General features: G+C 46.7%; 1 protein-coding gene across 1 annotated transcript in view; it reads left to right on the top strand.

Moving 5' to 3' along the window:
- Positions 1-2,388: 2,388 nt before the first annotated feature.
- The window catches only part of LOC308645871 (transmembrane protein 132B-like), a 52,477-nt gene continuing 32,194 nt past the window's right edge, over positions 2,389-22,671 (top strand). Inside the window, exons 1-2 of the mRNA XM_081288296.1 lie at positions 2,389-2,503; positions 10,499-10,642. Of these exons, the coding sequence (XP_081144422.1) occupies positions 10,562-10,642 (81 nt within the window). The 5' untranslated portion in view covers positions 2,389-2,503; positions 10,499-10,561. The remainder of the gene's footprint in view (positions 2,504-10,498; positions 10,643-22,671) is intronic.

The following is a 22,671-nucleotide window of genomic DNA, read 5'->3' on the forward strand; positions in this document are numbered from 1 at the left end:
TTTGAGGTTAAATAATACACGACTTAAAACACAGGAAACTCTATTAGCCCATGAACCTTTAGGTTCGCACCTCCATTCCTGTGGATTTACCTAACCAAGATAAATGACCACGTCATCCCTCAGATTTGTTGGATCTGTATTTTGTTTGATTGATTTTTAGAAGACAAATTAAATGAGGTCCCACAGTTAGACTAGCAGAGGGGGAGCTCCCTGTTTCCTAGGTCTACTTCTGCAGGGATGAGAAAGACAGCCTCTGGGATGCTGGGAGGCCTTGGCCCAGTGTGCAGGGCTTTGTTACAAAGCAGAATGGCCACACAGTCAGGTGGGCTTACCAGATTGAAGGTCATCTTCCCTTTTTAAAAATTTCCCCTTCATTTTGAGTGGCTACATATTGTGTTGTGTTGGGTTCAATTTCCTCTTGTTTTGTTTATTTGCAGGGTGGAGTCCTTAATCCAGGGACCACATCTGGCTTTGCACAAGAAGAGCAATGTTCTGTGCCAAAAGGAAAGTCAGAGAGCAGGGGAGGGGCAGTTGTTGGTCTGCAAGGGAGAGCATGGGAGGGGAGGCCCCAATCCAGGGCTTTTATTTTTTGTTCCTATTATGGGATAGGAGGGAGAGAGGATGAAGCAGATTCCAATCCCTCCGTCAGAAATAATGGGAGATGTTGAATTTCTCCCTGATGGCGGGAGGCTAGGAACATCTAAATGAAAAATATTTATTCTCCAATGACTTCCAGGCAGAAGAAGAAGAAGGAGAAGGAGAAGAAGAAAATGTGCCTTTCATTTTAGGAGCCCTATGTCTACTCCACGACTGCTCCCCACTAGCTAGGCACTGATTTGGGCAATTACCAGCATAATCCACTTAAAAAATCAAGTCGCTACTCCCCAGGCCTATGAGAACAGACCTATTGGGCATGGCCCGGCTCCCCAAGCTAAAAGAGAAACAATGAAGCATCATATGCTGCAGCCTGGGACATAGAATCTCCAGCCCCACAACCCTGCCCCCAGCAGGGAGAGGCTCCAGGGCTAGGGGTGCTCCAAACACCTGGCTCCATCCCCAATTTCTCAGTGTGTGAGACTCATATTCCCTTGAAGCTGATTTGAAGGACCTTTCTCCTTTATCAATCAAGGACTTCTTTCTTTCATTTCAAAATTCTTTCCTCGAGGGCGGGCGAAACATAACACAGTCGTCTTTCCTTCTGAGGTTGGTCTGAGCTCACCTAGGGTGAAAGCCAGGAGCCCAGGGTAGGTGGGGACCACCCGGACCAGGGTGCTTTAGCTGGTGCAGGACTGGGCCAGGTTTCCAGTCTCAGAACCCATCGCCTTTAGCCCCAGACACCAGAGGGAGCCAGGGTCCCGCCCTCTCTTTGCTTGCACCTGGTGGAGGGGGAAGCCCCAGAGTCCATAACTTGGCAGAGACTGCTCCAGGGTCCCACTATGCGCGAGGGGAGCGCTGGGAAAACCTGAGAGGATGGAGAACAGGTCTGGAAGCGGTGACGAGGACAGCCCTTCCAGGTCCGTATTCGCAGAGAAACTGTTCTTTCAGGACAAGCGTGGGGCACGCGTGTGGCGGCAGCAGCGAGCTGGGTTTTGTTTTGTTCCCCCCCTCCAACAGTTAATAAAAAACACATTCGGCGCGGTGTGCGAACCCAATGGCATGAAAGGATATGCAGTGAAATATGAGTCTTTCTTTCGACCCTTCGCCCAGTCCCCTTCCTGAGGCTGCCGGTGCCTGGTGTTCTCCACGCACCATGCTACACCTACGCGCATCTGTGCCCATCTGAGTTCCTGCCCTGCGCTTTGCTTTCCCACTAAATAATGCTTCTGGGAGATCCTCCTCGGCAGCCCCAGGTGACTTTTAAATCCAGATGGCTCCAGATCTCAGAGCTAAAGCGGGGAATAGCTTAAAGTTGACGTTGGGGTGTGACGACCACCGGCCCCGCAGTGATCACAGGAGGCGGCGACCGGAGGGTCCAGTTCCATCCTGCGTACAGGGTGTCTGGGCCGGACACTGCACGAAGGCAAGCGGCCGCGAACACGGTGTTTCGCGGTGATTGCGTCGCCCCCTGCCCTAGTCTCCTCTCGCTTTCCCTGCCTCCAGGGTCCTCCCCACCCGCAGACGCGCTCCTGGTCCCCGCCCCCCGCCCTCTCTATTCATCACGGGTCGTGGGCGGGGTGGGGGCGGCGGGGCCGGGGTGGCTGGGGCGGAGGGGCGGGGCCGGGGGGCGGGACCGCCGGGCAGCGGCGGTGGCGGCTGAGGCGGCTGCTATGGAAAAGTTGTCCCGACCCCAGCGCCAGCAGCCGCGGAAGCCGGAGCGCCGCGGCGTGAGTGGCCACGGGCATGGAGCAGCCGGCGGGGTCCGCGGGCGGGCGCTGCGCCCCGGGCTGGCAGCGGGCAGCTAGAGCTGCCGGGAGCAGGATGCTCTCCGAGGGCAAGGCCCCCGGGCCGGCGGCTCCGCTGTGCTGGGCGCTGAGCCTGGTGTTGAGCGCGCTGCTGGGCAAAGGTAAGAGACGGAGCAGGCCCCAGGCGCTGGCTCTGGGGCTGGGAAGAAGTGCAACCTCAAATCTACCCCATCGCAGATCAGAACTCTCCCGCCCAGCGTTCCCGGGCCAGGCTGGAAATGCATTGGTAGAGACAACTTGCCAAAGCAGGGTTTGTTTTTTTTTTTTTTTTTGTTTTTTGGTGCTGGGGTTTGAACCCAGGGTCTTGTGCATGCTAGGCAAGCACTCTACCAACTGAGCTATATCCCCAACCCAGGGTTTGCTTTTCAAAAGTCATTACTCACCACACTGTCTGAAATTCCAGAGGAAGCTGCTTTCCTGGAGGGGACAATTTCCCAGACCCGCCAACTGGGTGTGTTTGTGTTTTACTTGTGGTTCCTTTCTCCAGACTGCTCCAGGTGAATGCAGTGGTGCACATGGAGGGTGTGTGTGTGTGTGTGTGTGTGTGTGTTTGGGGGGAGGGACTTTTTTGTTTTATTTGCAAGAGCCAACACCCAGAAGCCTGCCCTGAATTCTGCTATTAGCTTGAGGTCCCTACGTTTCTAGGACTCAGTTTCCCCAAATGTAAAGTGGTCATTGGAAATGCCCTTCTCTGCATTTCTGACCGGGGTCTTTGGGATCAAAGGACCTAATGCACAGAAGGTGCTTCCTGGAGGGCTCTGTCTGGCTGGGTTGAGCCAGAGCAGAGCCCTCTTTCCCTTTTCTTCCCTATGTCCTTGAGAGGTCTGAATCAGGTGAGGACTTCATTTGTGTTTTTAAAACAAGTTGTGGGCTTTTCCTATTTAAAGCCTGCATTCTTGGTGTGTGTGTGTGTGTGTGTGTGTGTGTGTGTGTGTGTGTATCTGTGTCTTTTACAGGATTTCACTTTTGATTTGGAGTAGCAATTGCTACCGACATGCATGTAGAGGGGTTAGGAGCAGCTATTTAGTGGGCATACAGAGCCAGAACCAGCAGTGGATGGGGGTGGGGTGATGAACATCACAAGCCAGGGAAGTGAGGATCTACTTGCTGATTTCTGGAATCCTTGAGACCCACTGGTCAATGTTTAATACCAACTATATGTTTATTTTCAACTATGGATTAAGAAGCTTTGCAATTTGTCAGAGCTCAGAAAATACATAGTGGTTCTTAGAAGTTTCCATAATTAGGACAGTTTTGAAAGAAAGGAATCTCTTCTTAAGATTTAAGACGAGTGAGTTGAGGCAAAGTATCTTTGAGCTGGGGGGTTTGATACCTGGGGCCCTAAAAAGCAGGTGGAAGGGCAGGTGGCCTGGGGGTACTCAGAAGCTCGTGAAGGTGGTTGGTCACCTGTGAGGCACTGTCAATGTTATACAGGACCACAGTCTGTTTTCTGAAATCCGGGGACTAAAAATGTTTCAAGAGCTAGGATTATGGATTTCTTTGAATGGCAAGATACAGAGTAGAGACCAGGCTGCACATTCCTAGCAGATGCCTTCCTGTGCTTGGCTCGCAGTGGTGCCCTTCTGTGGTGCCCATGGGTAAGCTGCAGGAAACACGAGTCTCTGTCACAGATCAGGGTGAAGTCCCCGCAGAGCTGAGATGCACTTTGGAGCTGGCCATCCAGGGAATTAAACACCCACTGCCAGCCAGACCCTTGCTTCGTCAGCACTTTGGGAATTGGGGGTTTCTGAAAAGGGATTTGGGACCTGTTGCAGGTGTGAGAAGGACAAGGAGGTTGCTGGGGTGGGAGGTCCTCCTCAGCTTGCCCAGGGTCCCACTGGCACCAGGGAACGAGCTCACCTTGCCCTGCCCACACTTGATGTGTGCGCAGGACACCAAGCACACCCTTCAATCCCTTCCCATCCCTCATGGTGGAACTCCTGTGGCGTTCCAGCTTCCTGGAGCTTATTTTGTCTTCCTGGAAGCCATTCTGATTAACTGTCCTGCTCCGGCGGGTGCCAGATCTCTCTTCTAATCCGCATCCCTTGACTAGTGCTCCCAGGTTCCACAGCCTGCAGACAAATTCCATTTTGCCCCCATAATATTTGCAAACACTAAAATAGGCTCCTGACATTTGAAAACAGGGGAAGTCACATATACAAATCAGGATTTCCACCATATATACATCTATCAAGGCATCTTGTTGCGCTCCGTAACTACTTGCAATTTTATGTATCAATAGAAAAGATTGGATTCTTAGTTCACTAGAAGTTGCATGCAAAAATGCCATCAGATACTCTTTTGGCTTCTGCCAAGGTGGTCACATAAATGATATTCTTGATCCTGAAAAAATAATCAGCAATTCCAGCTTCCCTTGAAAGTGCACGTACCCTGCTATCCCCAGCAACGTTCCCATGTAGCTTCTTTGCATCCGTGTGAGCAGGTATGTCCCTTTCTGAAGGTGCTTATGCATGCTTCTCTTCCCCCACTCACCTGCCTGGTCCTCATGACCCACTGTACACTTGATCACGAGAGTAGCCAGAGTCAGGCAGGGAAGAGCCTAAACTCTCTAGTTATCACCGGCAACAGCTTAAGTGGAAAAGAAAGCCTCTGGATATTAGAAGTTGCACACATCTGCAGGCCTGAAGAGCAAGGTTAATAAAAATGAGTCCTTTCTGTATTAATTGGAGTAAAGGGAAATATTACTGAATTAATGGAATAAAGGAATGGCTGATTGACAGACATTTTTACAACCATCTACTTTGTTTAAAAGCTGGGTTTATTAAAGTGTGACTGCATAGGGTGAAATTCACCCTTTCAAGTGAGTTTTGACAAATGTACCATCCTTGTGCATTGCACAGAGTGTAAATGTGGCACAATGGAGATATAATGCATTTCCATCAGCCTCAGAAGCTCCTCTGCTCCTGGGTAGTCACCTCCCTCCTCTACCACAGCCCCCAGCAAACCCCCATCTCTTTTTGCCCCTAGACTTTGGCCTATTCCTTCAAGCCAAAAAAGGGGTGGTGCAGTAAACATGCTGTGAACATTCACAAACAGGTTTTTAACATTAATGTGTTTTCATTTTTCTTGGAATTTCTAGGCAGTTTGGTGATTGCACTGCAAACTCATTTTAAAATGTGGTTTGAATGTTTTTCATTCTTTCTAGGCTGTGAATAAATGTCACAGCTGTTTTGTATCTTCATCAGCACTTGATATCATCATTTTGTTTGCTTGATTTTGGTAGATGGGCAGTGGGTATTTTGTTGAGATTTTTAACTTCACTCCTGACAGTGGTGAGTATTCTGACTTGTGTTTAATTGCCATTCTTATTATTGGCAAAATGTGTTTTTCAAACATTGTGCCCATATTTTATTGGTTGTTTATTTTCTTATTATTGACCTTTGAGGGTATTTTGTATATTATGGCTGCAAGCTCTTTATCAGATTGTGTTTTACAGACATTTTCTCCCATTGCATCTTTGGAGGAGCAGAGATTTTAAATTTTAATGAATCTAGTTGATTGATCTTTTCTCTTAATGATTGTGTTTTTGGTGTCCCATCTAAGCAGTCTTTGCCTAACTCAAGGTCAAAAGGATTCTATATATTCCAATTGATATGTTTGTTCTCTTAGTTACTGAGAATGCTTATATCTCTGAGTTTGGCTTTGTCTATTTAAATTTTATTCTGCTAACTTTTGCTTTGATTATTTTGAAGCACTGTACCCTCTGCATTATTATGTCCTTTGGTTGAATCACATCCATCAGTATAACATAATGCCTCTCTTTATTCTTGGACATATTCCTTGCTCTGAAGTCCATTTCAGATATTAATGTGGCTGCCTCAGCTTTCTTTTAAGTAGCGTTTATGTTTCCTTTTTTTGTTTTAGTGTTTAGCATCGACCTTTGCAGAAAGCACACAGTCCCAATGGAAACCCATTCACTTGTTCCTTCAGTCTGATGGTCTTTGTCTTTTAATCATTGTGTTTAGACCATTTATATTTAATGTGATTATCCATAGATTTACATTAAGACCCAACATTTTGGTCATGGGTTTCTTCATGTCCCATCTGTTCTGTATTCTTTGCCCCTCCTTCTTCTGCCTGATTTTGGACTAGGTGTTTTTGTGATTCTATTTTATCTCCATGATTGGCTCATTACTTAGAGTTCTTTTTAAGTTTTAGTCATTGCCCTAAGGTTTACAAAGTGCAGTTTTAATTAATCAAAGCTTATATTTGAGTTATGTTATATACAGGAACCTTGAAAGTGTATATTCCCAGGGCTTTTTCCTGTTCATGTGATTCTTTTCAAGCACAAACCTTCTTACATCATAGGCGCGGCTACAAGAATTGTAAATTAGAGATTATTTGTGCATAATTATAAAAAAATTAAAATCACAGTTACTTGGCTTGCACTTGTTTATGAGTGGGCACTTCTGATATCCTTGGAATCATTTTCCCTGCAGGATTTTATTCTCTCTTCTACCTGCATAGTGAGTTCTCTCGATTATGTACCCTAGGGATTGAGAAGTTGATGCTTTCAAGAAGAGAAGACAGGTGATGTCCACCCCAGCTATCATGGGAGTTAGCAAAGTCTCCGAGACAATGAGTTCCAGCTACTCTCCAATGGGGTGATTTCTCTTCTTCTGCAGTACACATACATTCTTTAATTAATGATCTTCATATAGGTGTGTTCAGACCGGCACACTTGCAGATGGCTGGCTCCCTAGAGCAGCCCCAAGGTTCTGTGTAGAAGACCCTTTCTTCTCTCTGTAAAACACTTCTTTCTTTCTCAGCAAACTTTGTGCGCTCAGCAGTGGGGTGAGGGTTTGCTCATGAACGAATGGGGTGGGGGGACCACAGTCTGTGTCAGAGAAGCAGAGACTTCATTTTGAGTCTCTGTTCTGCCGGTTCCTGGGTGAGTTGGTCAGAAGTCTTTGGTTGTTAGCAGCCAAAACGTCGGAGGGCCACCTAGGAAGGAAGTCCTCAGGGATGGGGATCTCACCATCACACTGCAGGCTGGAGGGCCAGGTTTCCTGAGAGGAGAGTCTGCCTGCTGGGGGTTGCTGATGCCTGCCTTCTGCAGGGCACCCTGACTGATATGGGGCTTCAGTAATTTTATTCACTTTTATGCTCAGTTTGTAGATTCCAGAGAGAAGGAAGCTCACAACCTTGCTGAACCTCAGAAGCATCTGGAGAATTAAAAAAATAAAAATAAAAATAAAAAACACCAATCCTTAGACCTGCCCCAATGTGGTTGAGTGGGGATCTTGGTAGCAAAGCAGGGAGTGGGCGAGGGGAGAGTGGATCACTTTTGATCCTTTTAAAGATCTGGGAGTGCTTCTAAGGAACAGTCGGGTATGACCAGGTCACAGGTTCTTCTCTGTCTAGAAGAGACAGCTTGATAGACAGTCCCCCCCATTTCCTATCCAAGGAAAAAGGAGAAGTGCTCTTACCTAAGAGGCCGGGTGGTCGCTGGAGGCAAAGCCCAGGATGCCCTTCCCACTGCCCCGGGCCTGCTGGACAGTGGGGACCGTGGTGGGGGGCATCTCTGCTGAGCCCCAGGTGCCCTTCGGTCAGGTGAGGCAGCTCACAGTGAGCGGGTGGGCTCGCGCTCCTGGTGCAGTGTGTGGGTTTTCCAGGGCTGTGGCGCCTGGCAGGGACCACATCAGGGCAGCTGCATGCAACAGCGAGGCCCAGGCTCCAGACTTGGCAGGCCCTGTGTCTCCCAGGGGGATCCGCACTGCCTCCTCCAGCTCCGGGGCTCCAGGGGCCTTTGGCGTCTGGCTGCATCTCCCCAGCTGGTCTTCTCCACATGTCCCTCCCCTCTGTCTTATAAGGACACCTGTCATTGGATGTGAGGCCCCCTCTCCTCCAGAAAACTCTCTTCTCCATAAAAGTCACAAGGAAACTGGCAAACACTGTCAAAATAATGTTTCCTGGGCTCTGGAGATGCCCCAAACACTTGTATGACTGGGAGAGCATTTATACAAGAAATAGAGGGCCAGGTCCTGGTCAAACATAGAGACCTTGGAGGGGCGCAGCATTGGACCTGGGGCTTCCACAGACTTGAGCAGAAAAAACTTGTTCTGTTTTTGATGGTGGATATTTAGCAGTTTCCACGATCAGATCATTGTTTTGATGTAATATTGGACGTGGTAATTGCTCTCTCTGTGTGCCAACAGTACATATGTACCTACTTTAGGATTTTAGAGAGGCTTAACTTATTTACATTATTTTGAAATTATCTTTTCAAGACCCCATCCCAGGCTGGGTGTGGTGGCACACACCTGCAATCCCTGTGGCTCAGGAGGATCACAAGTTCAAAGCCAGCCTCAGCAATTTAATGAGATTGGAGGCAACCTTATGAAACTCTCTGTCTCAAAATAAAAAATAAAAAGAAAGAGTTGGGGATGTGACTCAGTGGTTAAGCACCTCAGAGTGGAATCCCTTGCACCAAAAAAAAAAAAAAAAAATCCCACATCGAGGAAAGAACACATGTCTAAACAAGAGGTTGACTTACCACCCTATTGGATTGGGCTGTCACCTTTCCCACGTGTTCCTTATAAATTTGATATTTTCTCTTGAAAATTAGCTATTATTTGCAGGTTTGATATCACTTCAAAGAAAATCATGTATAAAATGGTACTAAAACTCGAACTATCTTGGGAGGGTTGTTGGGGAAGCACAGAGGATGATTATTTGCATGCCAGTCATTTAGAACACCGCCCGTCTCCTAGTAGCTCAGTCTCAGTGGCAGCTGTGGCTGTCATTCAAGGCCCGCCCCCTCTCTTGCCCCTCTCCTGGTTTGGAATGGAGAGTGGGGGGCCAACTGAGGACACGGAGTGTGGGACCTGCCTAGTGCATGGCCTGAAGCAGGGACTGAGGAGAGGAGTGATGGGTGAGGGCCTGTTGGACCCTCCTTGGGAGCTGAGCCGATGCGGTGGACTTCCACTGCTGAGCTGAGTTGTGCAGCCATGGCTGGCTGTCTGCTTGGCCTTCCTCTCCAGCCTGGTGTGGAAGTAGCTTCTCCACCGTGGTCCCTGCGTTAGCCTTGAGGTGGCTTTTTAGCTCATTCGTCGAGTGAACATTCTGAGCTCCACTGTAGCAGCTGCATGGAGGGCTGTGCTCATGGCACCTTCTGCCCTGAGGTGGGCACAGATGGTCTGTTCAATGTCCATAAGCTCCTTGTGGAGTAGGGGCTTGTTTGTCCCTGTTTGCAGACCAGGGAACCTCTGCATGGGAGGTAACGTGGGGCAGAGGCTTCCCAGACTGTGAGAAGGCTGGATTGTGCAGGGGACAGAGAGAAGGGGACAGGAGAAGGACAGGGAGGTGGGCAAGGCCCAGGTGACCCTCCTCAGTGAGTGGGACCTTACCTTAAGAACAGTAGGGCACTTTCCAGGAGTTTTGATCTGGCAGAGAGATAGTCTGGGTTGGAGATCTTGAGCCCTGTGAAGAGAGACCCAGGGAGAACCCCGGGGCCAGCGTAGCTGTCCAGGCCAGAGGCGCTGGGACGGCAGGGGAGCTGGGAGAGGTGACAGCAGGAAGTTGACAGATGGAGATGAATTAGGAAGACAGAACCCATGAGCCCCCAGGGGTCATCAGGGTTTGCAGGGGAATCTCTGAGGTCGCGAGAGGTGAGGGAGGGGCCACGGTGCCCAGCCCAGGTGTGCAGAGGTTTATGATGTGATGAGTTCTCCTTTGCTCTTTGTGCTGTTGTCTTTCTTCATTTGAAACAAAAATGAAGCATGTGCTCCCTGTGTACTAAGCGTGTACTAAGCCCAGAACAGGCAGTCACTGCCCAAAGGACTATCAGACAGAGCCCTGGAGAATGCTGGGGAGAAATCCTGTGCCGGTGTGAGCCTGACAGATGCAGGAGGTACAGGGTGTGGGAGGAGGTGGAGGAGGGAGCAGCTCAGTTCTCCTGGAGAGGCTGGGTGCCAGGAGAGGGTCTGGCTGCCAGATGTGGCCCTCAGTCTGGCTGGACCCCACTCTCACATGGCTGCATCCCTGCAGGCTCTCAGGGCAGAGGCTGTGCTGGCCAGCCTCACCCCGCTCCCTGTTATCCAAGCTCACTCACCGGCACCTCTTCTCTCCTTCAGGACACGGAGGTTTTGAACACCGCCATTCTCACCGGAAAGCCCGACTCGGTCCCTGTCAAAGTCATGGGGATTCAAGAGGACGGTTCCGTGGTGGATGTGTCAGAGGCTGTGGAGTGCAGGTTGGCCGATGAGGACATCGTGAAGGTACGTGAAGGCTTCACCTGTCTCCCAAGTGCACGTGGCTATCATGGCTCACTGTGCCCAGCCTCCCAGATCTGGTGAGCTCCCTGTGCTCCTAGGGTTGTGGGCCAGAGTGACCTCACTAAGCAGCAAACAGCTGAATCAGAGACACCTGGGTCAGACAGCATCTGTGGGTGACCGAGCTGCTCCCCTCTGCCAAGCCTGAATCTCAAGGGCAAATCTGTGCCCACGCTCAGTTCTATCTCCCTCCCCCTCCTCCCTCTCTTTCTTCGTAGGGTGCTGTTGTTCTCTTAGCATCAACAGTCCCCATACCATCTCAATTGGTACCAACTCTCTGTGCCCAATCATTTTATTTACTAAATATATTTTCTTTAACTGCCTTGCTGTTTTGGAGTGGCTGGTTGGCGTGTGGTGTTAATAAATGCCTCCCTGTTTCAAACTTAAAAGCAGATTTGGTCTCATTACAGGATGATAAAACGCATGAGCCTGATGTTCTAAATTTTTGTTAGTAACATTAAAATAAGTGGCTATTAAATTTTTTAATAGCTCATCCTGTGCTACCTGCCTTAATTTGAATATAACCTGAGGCATATAGCTCAGTTGGGGAGTCTGTCCAAGGGACATTTTTACTGTGTGCTTCATTCTAATAGCTACACTTCTGACTCCAAATTCTGCCGGGAAGTAGCCCATGTTTTCAGTTTTCCACGGTCTTCACAGGGTTCTCTTTGAACTGCTAAATTGGGTGTTTCTGCCCATTTTTTCTGAGTACGTTGGTTGCTGCTTCTTTTTGCAGCAGAGACCTGGGGAGAAGGGACTTCAGTCTTGAGGACAACCCTTCCTCCTCTGAGTGCAGAGAGAGGCCTCGGACCCACTCTGTCCCCATGTTTTAGGAGAAGACGTCAATGCCCAGCCCTGCCCTTCCTCGCCTTCTCCCAACGCTGGTTCAGACATTCAGCAAAACTGTTCATGGCCAACAGGAAGGCCTTCCGTGGTTCCCCAGGGAGAAAGGGTCACGGAAGGGTTTATTTCTCCTCAGTGCGACCTGCGGGAGGCTGTGTCTTGGTCTAGAGACAGTTTAGTAAAGAAGAAATGGTGTATTTGTGAGATCTAGTGAAAAACAAGGAGTCTGTAGGAAACTCAAGCTTGGTGTCGGTGGTTTCCTGCGCTTGGAATGTTAATTCTCCATGAGAAGAAAGCTGGACCAGCTTAAGACCTGGACACACGGCCCTGCCTGGTGCCTGGAGATGGAATAAGCCCAGGCCTTACCTTCTCAGCTCAGGGGACGAAGTACTCGCAGGAGATCATGTGCATGGATGAAAACATGGTCCATGTGCCTTTGGCCACACACACTCCTCACCCTCCCCTGCCTTCCAGAAAGCAGGAGCAGACACTGGCAAATGGAGATGGCTCCGTGTGCTTATGCCATCATGGACCCAGACAAGTGACTTCCCTCAGTGGGTTCCTTAAGTCCTCAGTCCCCTCCTGAGAGACTCCTGTGGAGCCCCACACAGGATCCTTGTTCTCCTGCCTGGGGAGCTCCAGTCGAGGGAGGCCAGTTCAAGTTCAAGTTCATGGATCCCACTAAAAATATCCTCTGTCCCTCCTCATAGATACAGTTTTGGAAGAGGACAGATTTTGCCTATTGCAGCCTCATGAAAAAGCAAGTTCTTTAGCAAACAATTGTTTACTCTTGGTGTGAAATGGAGCCCACAGATCACCAAACTCAGCCCTGCAGTAGGACAGGTCCTCTGGCCGTCCCTGCTGCCCGTGTCAGTGGGCCAGACTTAATTAGACAGCTGTGATGCACAGGCTGTGGCTTTACTCTTAATGTACGTAGTCATTTTGCTGTGACTCCAAGATGGATGGAGGTGTACACAGAGCCCTGTGCTGGCCTCAGCCTCAAACCAGGGACAGCCCTGGACATTGGCACAGTTGTTAATACTCTCAGGACAGCCCCTCAATCTGTGGGGCTGCTGCTCATCCGCTCCTTCACATCACAGGGAACACCATGGGGCCCTAAGGATGAGTTCGCTGGGTCCCCAAAAATCTTCATGCACTGGGAGTTCAGTGGCCTGAGTCTGGGATTGAGATGGCAAGGAAGTGGGTATCCAGGAAGATGCAAATTATGGCAGTCTATAAATTAGCTTCTTCAACCTGGGATGGAATGACTTTCAAAGGACAGAATCTGAAGGCATAAATATTTTAAAAACCTGGGACCTGACCCTAATTGGGCAAGATTGGAGGGTATAAATGTCAAGTTTTAAGTCACCAATTACTCTGAAGTTAAAAATAAAGAAAAGTAGGGGATGCATCTTGAGAGTGTGTGTGTGTGCGTGTGCATGCGCACCTGTGTGTACGTGCATTGTGTACGTACATGTGGCTGGCTAGCTTTTATTCTTTAATCATTATGGTCATGTAAAAGTGGACAAATTGGCACAGAAATTTGGATTTCTAGTTTCTAATGAAACTAGAGATCATGTGGTCCTGGGCCTTGGGTCCACATAGGCCGCACCTAGAGTTGAGTAGAGGAGAACCTTTGTGTAAGGCCTGCATGCCCCTCAGCTCACCACAGTCCCCACTACTCCCTCTTGTCTTCCCCAAGGAGGTGGAGGGACATTTGCCACCTCAAGTCATACTTAGGAGGCTGGCTTTCTGAACTTAGATTTTAGATGAAAGTGAGTTTTTTTCTCATACTGTGGTCTCAAAAAAAAAAAAAAAAAAAAGAGAAAGGAGCAACACATGATCTACTTCATTCTGTCATCCTTCAGGCCCTAAGAGGGCACCGGAAAATTGGATTGTGTTCTGCCAAAGAATGTCTGAGTGGCCAAGGGTTCTTGAAATCAAATCACAGGAGGAAAGACTACAGCAAGGGCGAGTGTTTAGCCTGGTGATGAGAAGAAGAGGCCCCAGGGTGAGGTGGTGACAGCCCTTTTATGTCTTTCAAGGGCCATCATGTGGAAGAGGGAGATTTGTGCTTTTTGTATTCCTAAAGTGGAAGTTAAAAAAGACCATTTTCAGTTCAGTGTAAAGGAAGAACTGCAGAGGTGGTGAGTTCTTTGGTTAGAAGCATTCAGACAAACAATAGGGTTCAGATCTTAACTCCACCTTCCTTACCAGACCTTTGGCAAATCTCTTAACTCCTGTGAACTCAGATCCTTATCTACAAATGGGGATGATAAAGATATGGTGGAAAGTTACCTTCTATAGAGATTTGTTTTAACATCATTGTGTAAGTAGAATGAACCACAATCAAAATAGTACTGGAAAGCCCCTTAGAGGAGACCTGGGCTTTTGGAAGTTGAAAAGACAGTTGATTAAAAAAATGTTTTCCTTGCTTTAAGCCACAGGCAAAGGGCAAAGGTTAGTTTAAAGGAAATGCTGGGTGAGGGGTGTGCCCAGGTAAGCTGGCCTTGGGCAGCTGCCTTTTACTCTCTGTGTCTTCTGGTGGAGGTTTCATCTGGTGGCAGCCCAGCTGTTCTGAGCATGTCTAATTGGATTGCTATTTGTTAGATCTGTGTGATGAATTTGGGGAATAATTGAATGAGAATGTATGTCTACAGGAAGTCACAAAGTATTTGAGCCATCATGTGTCAATGTTGCACTGATAGATGTGCAAATTTAGATCCATGCGCATATGCACGTCCATGATCACATCTACAAATCTTAACCTCTACTTGGTTGTAGGGCCACAGTATCTATGGCTGTGTGTATGCTGTTCCCAGCCCTGAGCACAGTGTCTGGAACAAGTAAATGTTGGTTGAATATTCAAACAAATGAATGCTAGGGATTACTGGAGGTGGGAAGAGATACCATGCATGAGTGGCTTTCTCGTCTTTTGGGGGCATCTCCATCGAATTTCCTGTTAAGTGCGTATAGAGCCCCAGGAGCTACCAAGGTGAAGTGCATGTAATGTGTTCCCTTAGCAGTTTTCAACAGCTCATGAGTATTAAGAGGCACCATTGGTTGAGAATTTATTAAGTGCCAGGTACTACACAATAAGGACATTAGTACTGTTGACTCACTTCATTTTCACACGGACCTTTAAGCTAGGAACTATCAGGGCCTGGAGTTTGAACACGAGGAAACAGCAAGTAGAAGGGCAATGCCACTCCTTGCGCTCTAGTGGATATGGGGGTAGATCCCTTCCAGGACCCTCAGACCCACGCATCCTGAGTGTCACTCTAATGTCATGTACCACACTGTGTGGGTGAGGTGGCAGGGACAGTCAGGGAGTCACTTGATGATGGCTTACTCTGGATCTATGAAGGACCTGTTTCCACCCACAGCACCTGGAAGGTGTGTGTGTTAGTCCCTGTGGTTGCTGTAGCAGGTCACCATGAACTTGGTGACTACCCATGGTTCTGGAGGTGGGAAGCCTGCGAGAGGCTGGTAGAGCCACCTCCTCCTCCAGCTTCAGAGGCAGGCTGCCTTCCCAGCTCCTGTCCTCCTCCATCTCAAAGTCAGCAGTGTGACGCCTTCACCTCTCCCCATGGCCCCTGATCCCATCACCACGTCCTCTTCTCTGACTGCAGCCCTCCTCTGCCCCTCACGAAGACCTGCCCAACAACCGCCCCAGTCTAGGTCCTTAAAGGCATCTGTGACATTCCTTTGCTACACATGTTGCATTCTTAGGGCTGGTGTCACAAGTTATACAAATGCGGTGACTTAACACATAGAAATTGTTCTCTTGGAGGCTGGAAGTCTGAAATGAGGGTATTGGCAGCCCCACTCCCCCATCGACTCTGGAGAGGGTCCATCCTTGCCTTGCACAGCTTCTGGGGGCTCTGGGCATTCCTGGGATTATGGCCTCCTCAGTTTAATCTCTGCTTCCCTTGTCACCTCTTACCTGTGTCTCTGAATGACCTTACTTTCTCATACTGGTGCTTGTCATTGAATTTGGGGTTACCTTAATTCAGGATGATTTCTTCTTGAGATCCTTTAAGTTTACCTCTGCAAACCCCTTTTTCAAAACAAGGTTGTGTTTCTCTGAACTTGCAGTTGTTTTGTGTCAGTGGATTGTGGCTTCCAGAGTCACTAAGGCCAGTCGAGTTTCTCAGCAGGAGATGAACTTGTACATGCTCCCAGAGAAATAAATATAAGTTCATGCAGATCTCAAAATGGTGCCTCCAGCCTGTGGCTGCTATGAGTAAGTGTCTGGCCTTCAGGTATCAGCTGGACTCATAATAAGGAGATATTAAAAGGCCAATAACAGAGCACTAACACGTGAGAGCCTTACCTGCCCAGGAAAGGTCTCGTCTCCACAGGTGACCTGGGAGGGGTCAGGTCAGGCAGCGGGTGTCAGAAGAAACAAAGTCTGCTGCTGAGCAGCCTGTGGGCTGCTGGTCACCAGACAACCTGGAGGGCCTGGTCAGCACCTTGGAGAGCAGCCTCACTCTGGGGATCACTGTATCCCTCTGAGGGCTTCCAGGAGTTTCTCTAAAAGGCTGGACTTTCAGACAGGATGGGCTGAATGATGGTGTGTTCTCAGGGGGACCCTTACAGAGATGACATCACTGACAGACATCTCACCCTTCAGGTGTGAGGGGTGCTAGTCAGGGCGGTAGGTCTTGGGCTCAGGCAGAGCTAAACTGTAGGCTTGGGTTGGTGTGGATTGTTTCTGTTGTTGTTGCAGATAAAAGAACGCCCGAACCAATGGCCCCCGGCTAATGCTAATTCTACTTGGAAGAACACAGAGAAAAATTCCAAAAGAGGTTGCAGGCCATCCTTTCTCCTTTAGCAATGCTTCACAAAAATTCCTCCCAGATCCGTGGTTACTCTATTTCTGGCATGAATTTCCCTCCTTCACATGCTGCCAGGAGCCATGCAGCTCAGAAGAAGTTGTCAGGTGGTTTGGATGTTATTGCCTAATTTTGTCCTTCTTTATGCTGGTAATTTGGACTTTCATTGTTCCATTCTAATTGGAGATGTGTCATATATTTCCTGTTGGCCAGGGATGGGCACTGCTGTGTGGGGAGCCATTCTGACACGTGATTGGGTGACTCCCGTTAAGGGCCTGAGGCGCTCTGGCTGTGTCGGAGCTATCCCGACCCTTTCCTGATGAGAGAGCCCATCCGTGTGGGGGTGTGCGTGACCACTGACCCTGGAGACCCAATCACTGACCCTGACCTTGGAGTGCAGCCCCCCCTCAACCTTCATTGGATGGAATTCTCCCCTGAATCTCTTGTCCCCCAAATAAAAGGCTACTCCCCGGCGTGTTCGCTCTCTCTCTCTCCTGCTAGCCCAGAGTAATCCTCGCTGCCCTGCTGGGCGGCTGGAGGCGGGAACCAGGGAGGCGAGCCGTCTCGGACCTAGCAATGTAAAATAAGATACTGGTTTGTGTGTTTTATTTTGATCTCTTCTAACTAACTTAATGCCTAGAACCTCATTAATGAAACCACTGCGCAGGCCGCGTGGTAGAATTGGCGCCCAACGTGGGGCATTCTGAATTAGTTAGATTGAGTGGGAGCGCGCGCTAAAAGGATAAGTGAAAGAATAGAAAAGGAAAATAAGGAATAAAGATAATGATAAGGAAGAGGTGACATTTGGGTCACAAAAGTACCGGGAGATATTGAAGGAAAGAGACGTTAAATTACTTAAAATGGGAAATTCTACTTCTTCGGATAAGGAAATGTATCTGACTATTTTAGACAGTATAATTAATCAGAAAGGAAAACAGATAAAGAAAACTCAGTTATTACAATTCTTAAAGATTGTAGGTGAATATTGTCCTTGGTTTTGTGACCAAGAGTCTCCAAATTTACTTACTTGGGAGAAATTAAGAAGGAAAAAAGTTTGTCTTTTGCCAGAGTTCGCAGCCCCCTGAAGACCTTTTAAAAGCCATTCAAGGAGCTGTTAAGTCTATTCAAATGGAAAATCAGCCTGAGGCTAAGTTAATTTCCTTTCGTTTGAAAGCAAAGGCACTAAGGACCAAGGTTAGAAATGTGAACTTAGACTCGCAGCCCCATGCGGAGAATTCAGATGGCACAGATCAGCCCGCTTTCTCGCCGCCGCCGGCATTTCCTCCTAGCGGGAGCCCAGGAATTCCAGGGGAGGTCGCACAGTGTGACGTCATCACGCCGGCCATGGGGGCCGCCATCTTTAGATTTACCGAAACAAAACAAACAGTTTCCATGCCCACCATGGGGGCCGCCATCTTTAATTTTACTGGAGCGGAACCACAGTTTCCGTACAAACACCTAATGATTTTCAAGGCTTTTAAGAGAGATATTTCAGCCTATGGGATCATTACAGCCAGGACTTCCCTCCCCCACAGCCATTCCTTTAGATTATAGCTTGATGGTAATAGATTTAAAAGACTGTTTTTTCTCTATAAGGTTACATCCTGAAGATTGTGAAAGATTTGCTTTCATTGTCCCAGCAATTAATTTTAAGGAACCTGTTAAAAGATACTGCTGGAGGGTGCTTCCTCAGGGAAGCTACACTGTGCCAAAAATATGTTGACCAGGCAATAGATCCCATTAGAAATAGCTTCCCTGATGCATACATTATTCATTTTATGGATGATATACTATTGGCTCATATTAATCCAGAAGTACTTTCAGAAATTTTTACTTAGTTAGAGACTTCACTTACAGCAATGGGTTTATGTATAGCTCCTCAAAAAATTCAAAAGGTATCTCCTTTTCAATATCTAGGTCAGATAATTCAGGGAAGTACAATCCGTCCTCAAAATCTTCAGATAAGAGTTAAGGAGTTACGTACCCTTAATGATTTTCAAAAACTATTAGGAGATATTAACTGGCTAAGACCATCCTTAAAGTTAACTACTTCTGAGTTAAGTCCTTTATTTCAGATATTACAAGGACATCCTTCTCCAACCTCTCCACGTCAACTAACTTTAGAGGCCAAGGCAGCCTTAAGGAAAGTGGAAATTGCAATTAAAAATGCACAGCTTACTAGAATAGATCCTAAAGAAATAATGTATTTATTAATATTTCCAACCGAGCATACCCCAACAGGAGCCATATGGCAAAGATTAGGAGTTATTGAATGGATTTATTTATCCCATTCCCCTCAAAAAACATTAATTCCTTTTCATGATTCTACAGCTCAATTAGTAATTAAAGGTAGAAATAGAATTTTACAATTAATTGGATCTGAGCCTGATATCATAATTATTCCATTTTCTGTTCAACAGACTAATTGGCTTTTTCAAACTTCTAGTTCATGGCAGATAGCTTTTGCAGATTTTCCTGGCCAAATAGATAGCCATTATCCTCGTGATAAGATTGTACAATTTGCATCATTAACATCACTTATTTTTCCAAAGATTGTACGTTCTTATCCAATAGAGGAAGCTTTATCGGTGTTCACAGATGGTTCCAACTCTGGTAAGGCAGGTTTCTTCAGCCGTGTTCACACAGAGGTAATACAAACTTCTTATACTTCTGCCCAAAGGGCAGAGATTCAAGCTCTGATTTGTGCCTTAGATTATTTTTCAAATGAGCCTATTAATATCTATTCTGACAGCTTATATGCAGTCAGAGTTACCAAAAATATTGAAACCTCAATTATTGGGTTTACTTCATCACAGGAGTTATTTGAATTATTTCATAATTTACAAAAGACAGTGCTAATGCGAAAGTTCCCATGTTTCATTGGACACATCCGTGCTCATACTAACCTTCCCGGACCCCTAATTGCAGGTAATGACAAAATTGATAAATTAGTAGCTTTTTGTCAACAGATGTCTTCGTATGACTGTGCACTAGCTTCCCATTCCTTGCATCATCAAAATGCTTCTAGCTTACGTAAAAAATTTAGTATTACCAGAGAACAAGCTCGTCAGATTGTAAGCCAATGTTCTAAGTGTGTTATTCACACTCCATCTCTGCCATCAGGGGTAAATCCCCGTGGATTAAAACCAAATCAGATATGGCAAATGGATGTAACTCATATTCCTCAATTTGGTAAGCAATGTTATGTGCATGTCATAGTGGACACTTATTCTAGATTTATTTTTGCCACAGCACGTACTAAGGAAAATACTCAACATGTAATTTCTCATTGCTTAGCAGCTTTTTCCGTTTTAGGGTGCCCTATACAGATTAAAACAGATAATGCTCCAGCTTATGTAAGCTCTTCTTTTCAACAATTTTGCCAAGAGTTTAAAATTAATCATAAAACAGGAATTCCTTATAACCCCCAAGGTCAAGCCATTGTAGAACGAGCTCATTTATCTATTAAGCTTCAATTACAAAAATTAAAAAGGGGGAATAAGATAGTGACTCCCCAAAATAGCCTTAATCATGCCTTGTTTGTTTTAAATTTTATAAACTGTGACACAGAAGGTCACACTGCTGCTGAGAGGCAAATGTCTCCCTCCGTGACAGGCCCCTTAGGCAGAGTTCTGTGGAAAGATTTACAGACTGGTCAATGGAAGGGTCCAAACCCGGTAATAATGCGGGAAAAAGGCCATGCTTGTATTTTTCCAGAAGGTGCTTTCCGTCCTATTTGGGTACCTGAACGTGCTATCAGACATGGAGGAAATAGAACCCAGACTCAAGCGACTGAGGATCGACCCGGAGGAGCCACAACCCAGAAGGAGGAGATATCGGAAAAGGACGAAGAAAGACCAGATTGAACCAGCCAAGAAGCTGATTTCGTGGAAAGATGTAAAGAAATTGACAACCCAGGCTTCCCAAATACTTCGACGCCTAGGAAAGAACAGGACCCCAGTCTTGATGGTAGCAACAGTAATTGCCCTACTGGGCTGTCAGGTAAAAGGGAATCAAGTAGACACTTATTGGACATATTTCCCAGATCCACCCCTGGTACACCCAGCTGTGTGGACTGGAGAATCTATTCCAGTATTTACTAATGACTCATTCATGATGGGAGGATTTACAGATACTCATATTACTCCCAATCATGTGACTAGATTTAATTATTCTGGCTACAGTGCCCAATTACCTTTGTGTTGGTCACATGATAAACATGCTGGCTGTCTGAAAGTATCATTTGAAGAAAAGACAGCGATTGGTAAACCTAGACTGACAAATAATTCTATAATTGAGATTGACACCTTTCCTAAATGGATGGATTGTGTAAATACCTTTCCTGTACAACATAAGGTGTCTAAAGCTAGTGGGCATATTTTAGACTGGTCTCCAATAATTGATAAGAGACAATTACGAAGAAATTCTGCTATGACACCTGCAGGATTTGTTAGTAATATTTTGACTTATAGTGAAGGAGGTATTCAAAAAGATATTTGGTGTTTAATTGCTGCCTCAAAATATTTACATTTTACAGATAAGCCTTTACCAAAATTTGTCGGCAAGAACTGTAAAGAGGGATCTTGCTATGGCCTAAGAGCCTGTGTCCAATCTCCTTATGTTTTAATTATTGGAAATGTAAAAGTTAAATGGATAGATGATAGATATATTGTTACTTGTAATAAGTGCAACCTAACCAATTGTATTTCTAGGTATAATGGAGGAAAAGGAGTGCTGATACTTCATCAGCCCTCTTTTGTTTTATTACCTGCTAATATTTCAGAGCCATGGTATGCTGATGCTGGTTTACAAGTCCTGCAGCAAATTCATGCCCAGCTAACAAGACCTAAACATGCTATTGGAGTCATAATTGTTGGAGTTTTAGCACTGGTCTCATTTATTGCCTCAACTGTCTCTGCATCTCTGACATTGTCTCAGAATATTCAGCATGCAAAATTTCTTAATAATTTAGCTCAAAATACTTCCAAGGCTCTGCGTAATCAAGTAAATATTGATGAAAGGATTGAGACTAAATTAAACGCCTTAGAGGCGACTATCATAAACATTGGTAATGAACTTTCAGCCTTAAAATTTAAGGAAAGGCTTAAATGCCATGCTAATTATAAGTATGTATGTGTTACAGCTGCCAAGTACAATGCTTCTCTCTGGGATTGGGAGAAGGTTAAAAACCATTTATTACGTATTTGGCAAAATAGTAATAATAGCTTGGATATTCTGGAACTTCATCACCATATCCAAGACATTCAAAATAATAGAGCTGATTTTTCAGATCCTTCTTCCTTGGCTAACCAAATATTGAAGGAGTTAAATGGATTCAACCCTGGAAATATTCTTAAACACTCCGCTTGGTACATTATTGGATTATTCTCTTTGCTGTTAATTCTCTTTTGTATTGTAACTATAGGATGGCGAGTCTTCCAATCAAGAATCCAGGGACTCCAGAGAGTGAACCGCCACCTCATTGTTAAGAAAAGAAAGGGGGAATATGTGGGGAGCCATTCTGACACGTGATTGGGTGACTCCCGTTAAGGGCCTGAGGTGTTCTGGCTGTGTCGGAGCTATCCCGACCCTTTCCTGATGAGAGAGCCCATCCGTGTGGGGGTGTGCGTGACCACTGACCCTGGAGACCCAATCACTGACCCTGACCTTGGAGTGCGAGTGCAGCCCCCCCTCAACCTTCATTAGATGGAATTCTCCCCTGAATCTCTTGTCCCCCAAATAAAAGGCTACTCCCCGGCGTGTTCGCTCTCTCTCTCTCCTGCTAGCCCAGAGTAATCCTCGCTGCCCTGCTGGGCGGCTGGAGGCGGGAACCAGTGATGCGAGCCGTCTCGGACCTAGCAATGTAAAATAAGGTACTGGTTTGTGTGTTTTATTTTGATCTCTTCTAACTAACTTAATGCCTAGAACCTCATTAATGAAACCACTGCGCAGGCCGCGTGGTAGACTGCTGCCTTCTCAACCTTTTGTTCCTGTCAGCTTAATTATGATTTCAATATTAATTAGATCATTTGTTCTTCTCTGTCTTTGGCATCTCTAATTAAGAGCTAACATCCTGGAATTGTTTCTGCGTAATTCAAAGAGATCTTGGACAATCCCGCATAAACCTGCACACCTCTGCCTTCACTTGCCAGGACGTATGCCTGTGCCCCCTTTCCCTCCTGGGGACCCTCATCTGCTCTTCCCTGGCCAGGCCTGCTTGCTACAGGGTTAGGGTTTGCTGGAGACGTGGGGCTGTGACTGTGCTACAGATTTCAGGCCTGGTCAGGTACAATA

Source organism: Spermophilus citellus (assembly GCF_964194105.1).
Source record: "Spermophilus citellus genome assembly, chromosome: 3".
Taxonomy (NCBI): Eukaryota; Metazoa; Chordata; class Mammalia; order Rodentia; family Sciuridae; genus Spermophilus; species Spermophilus citellus.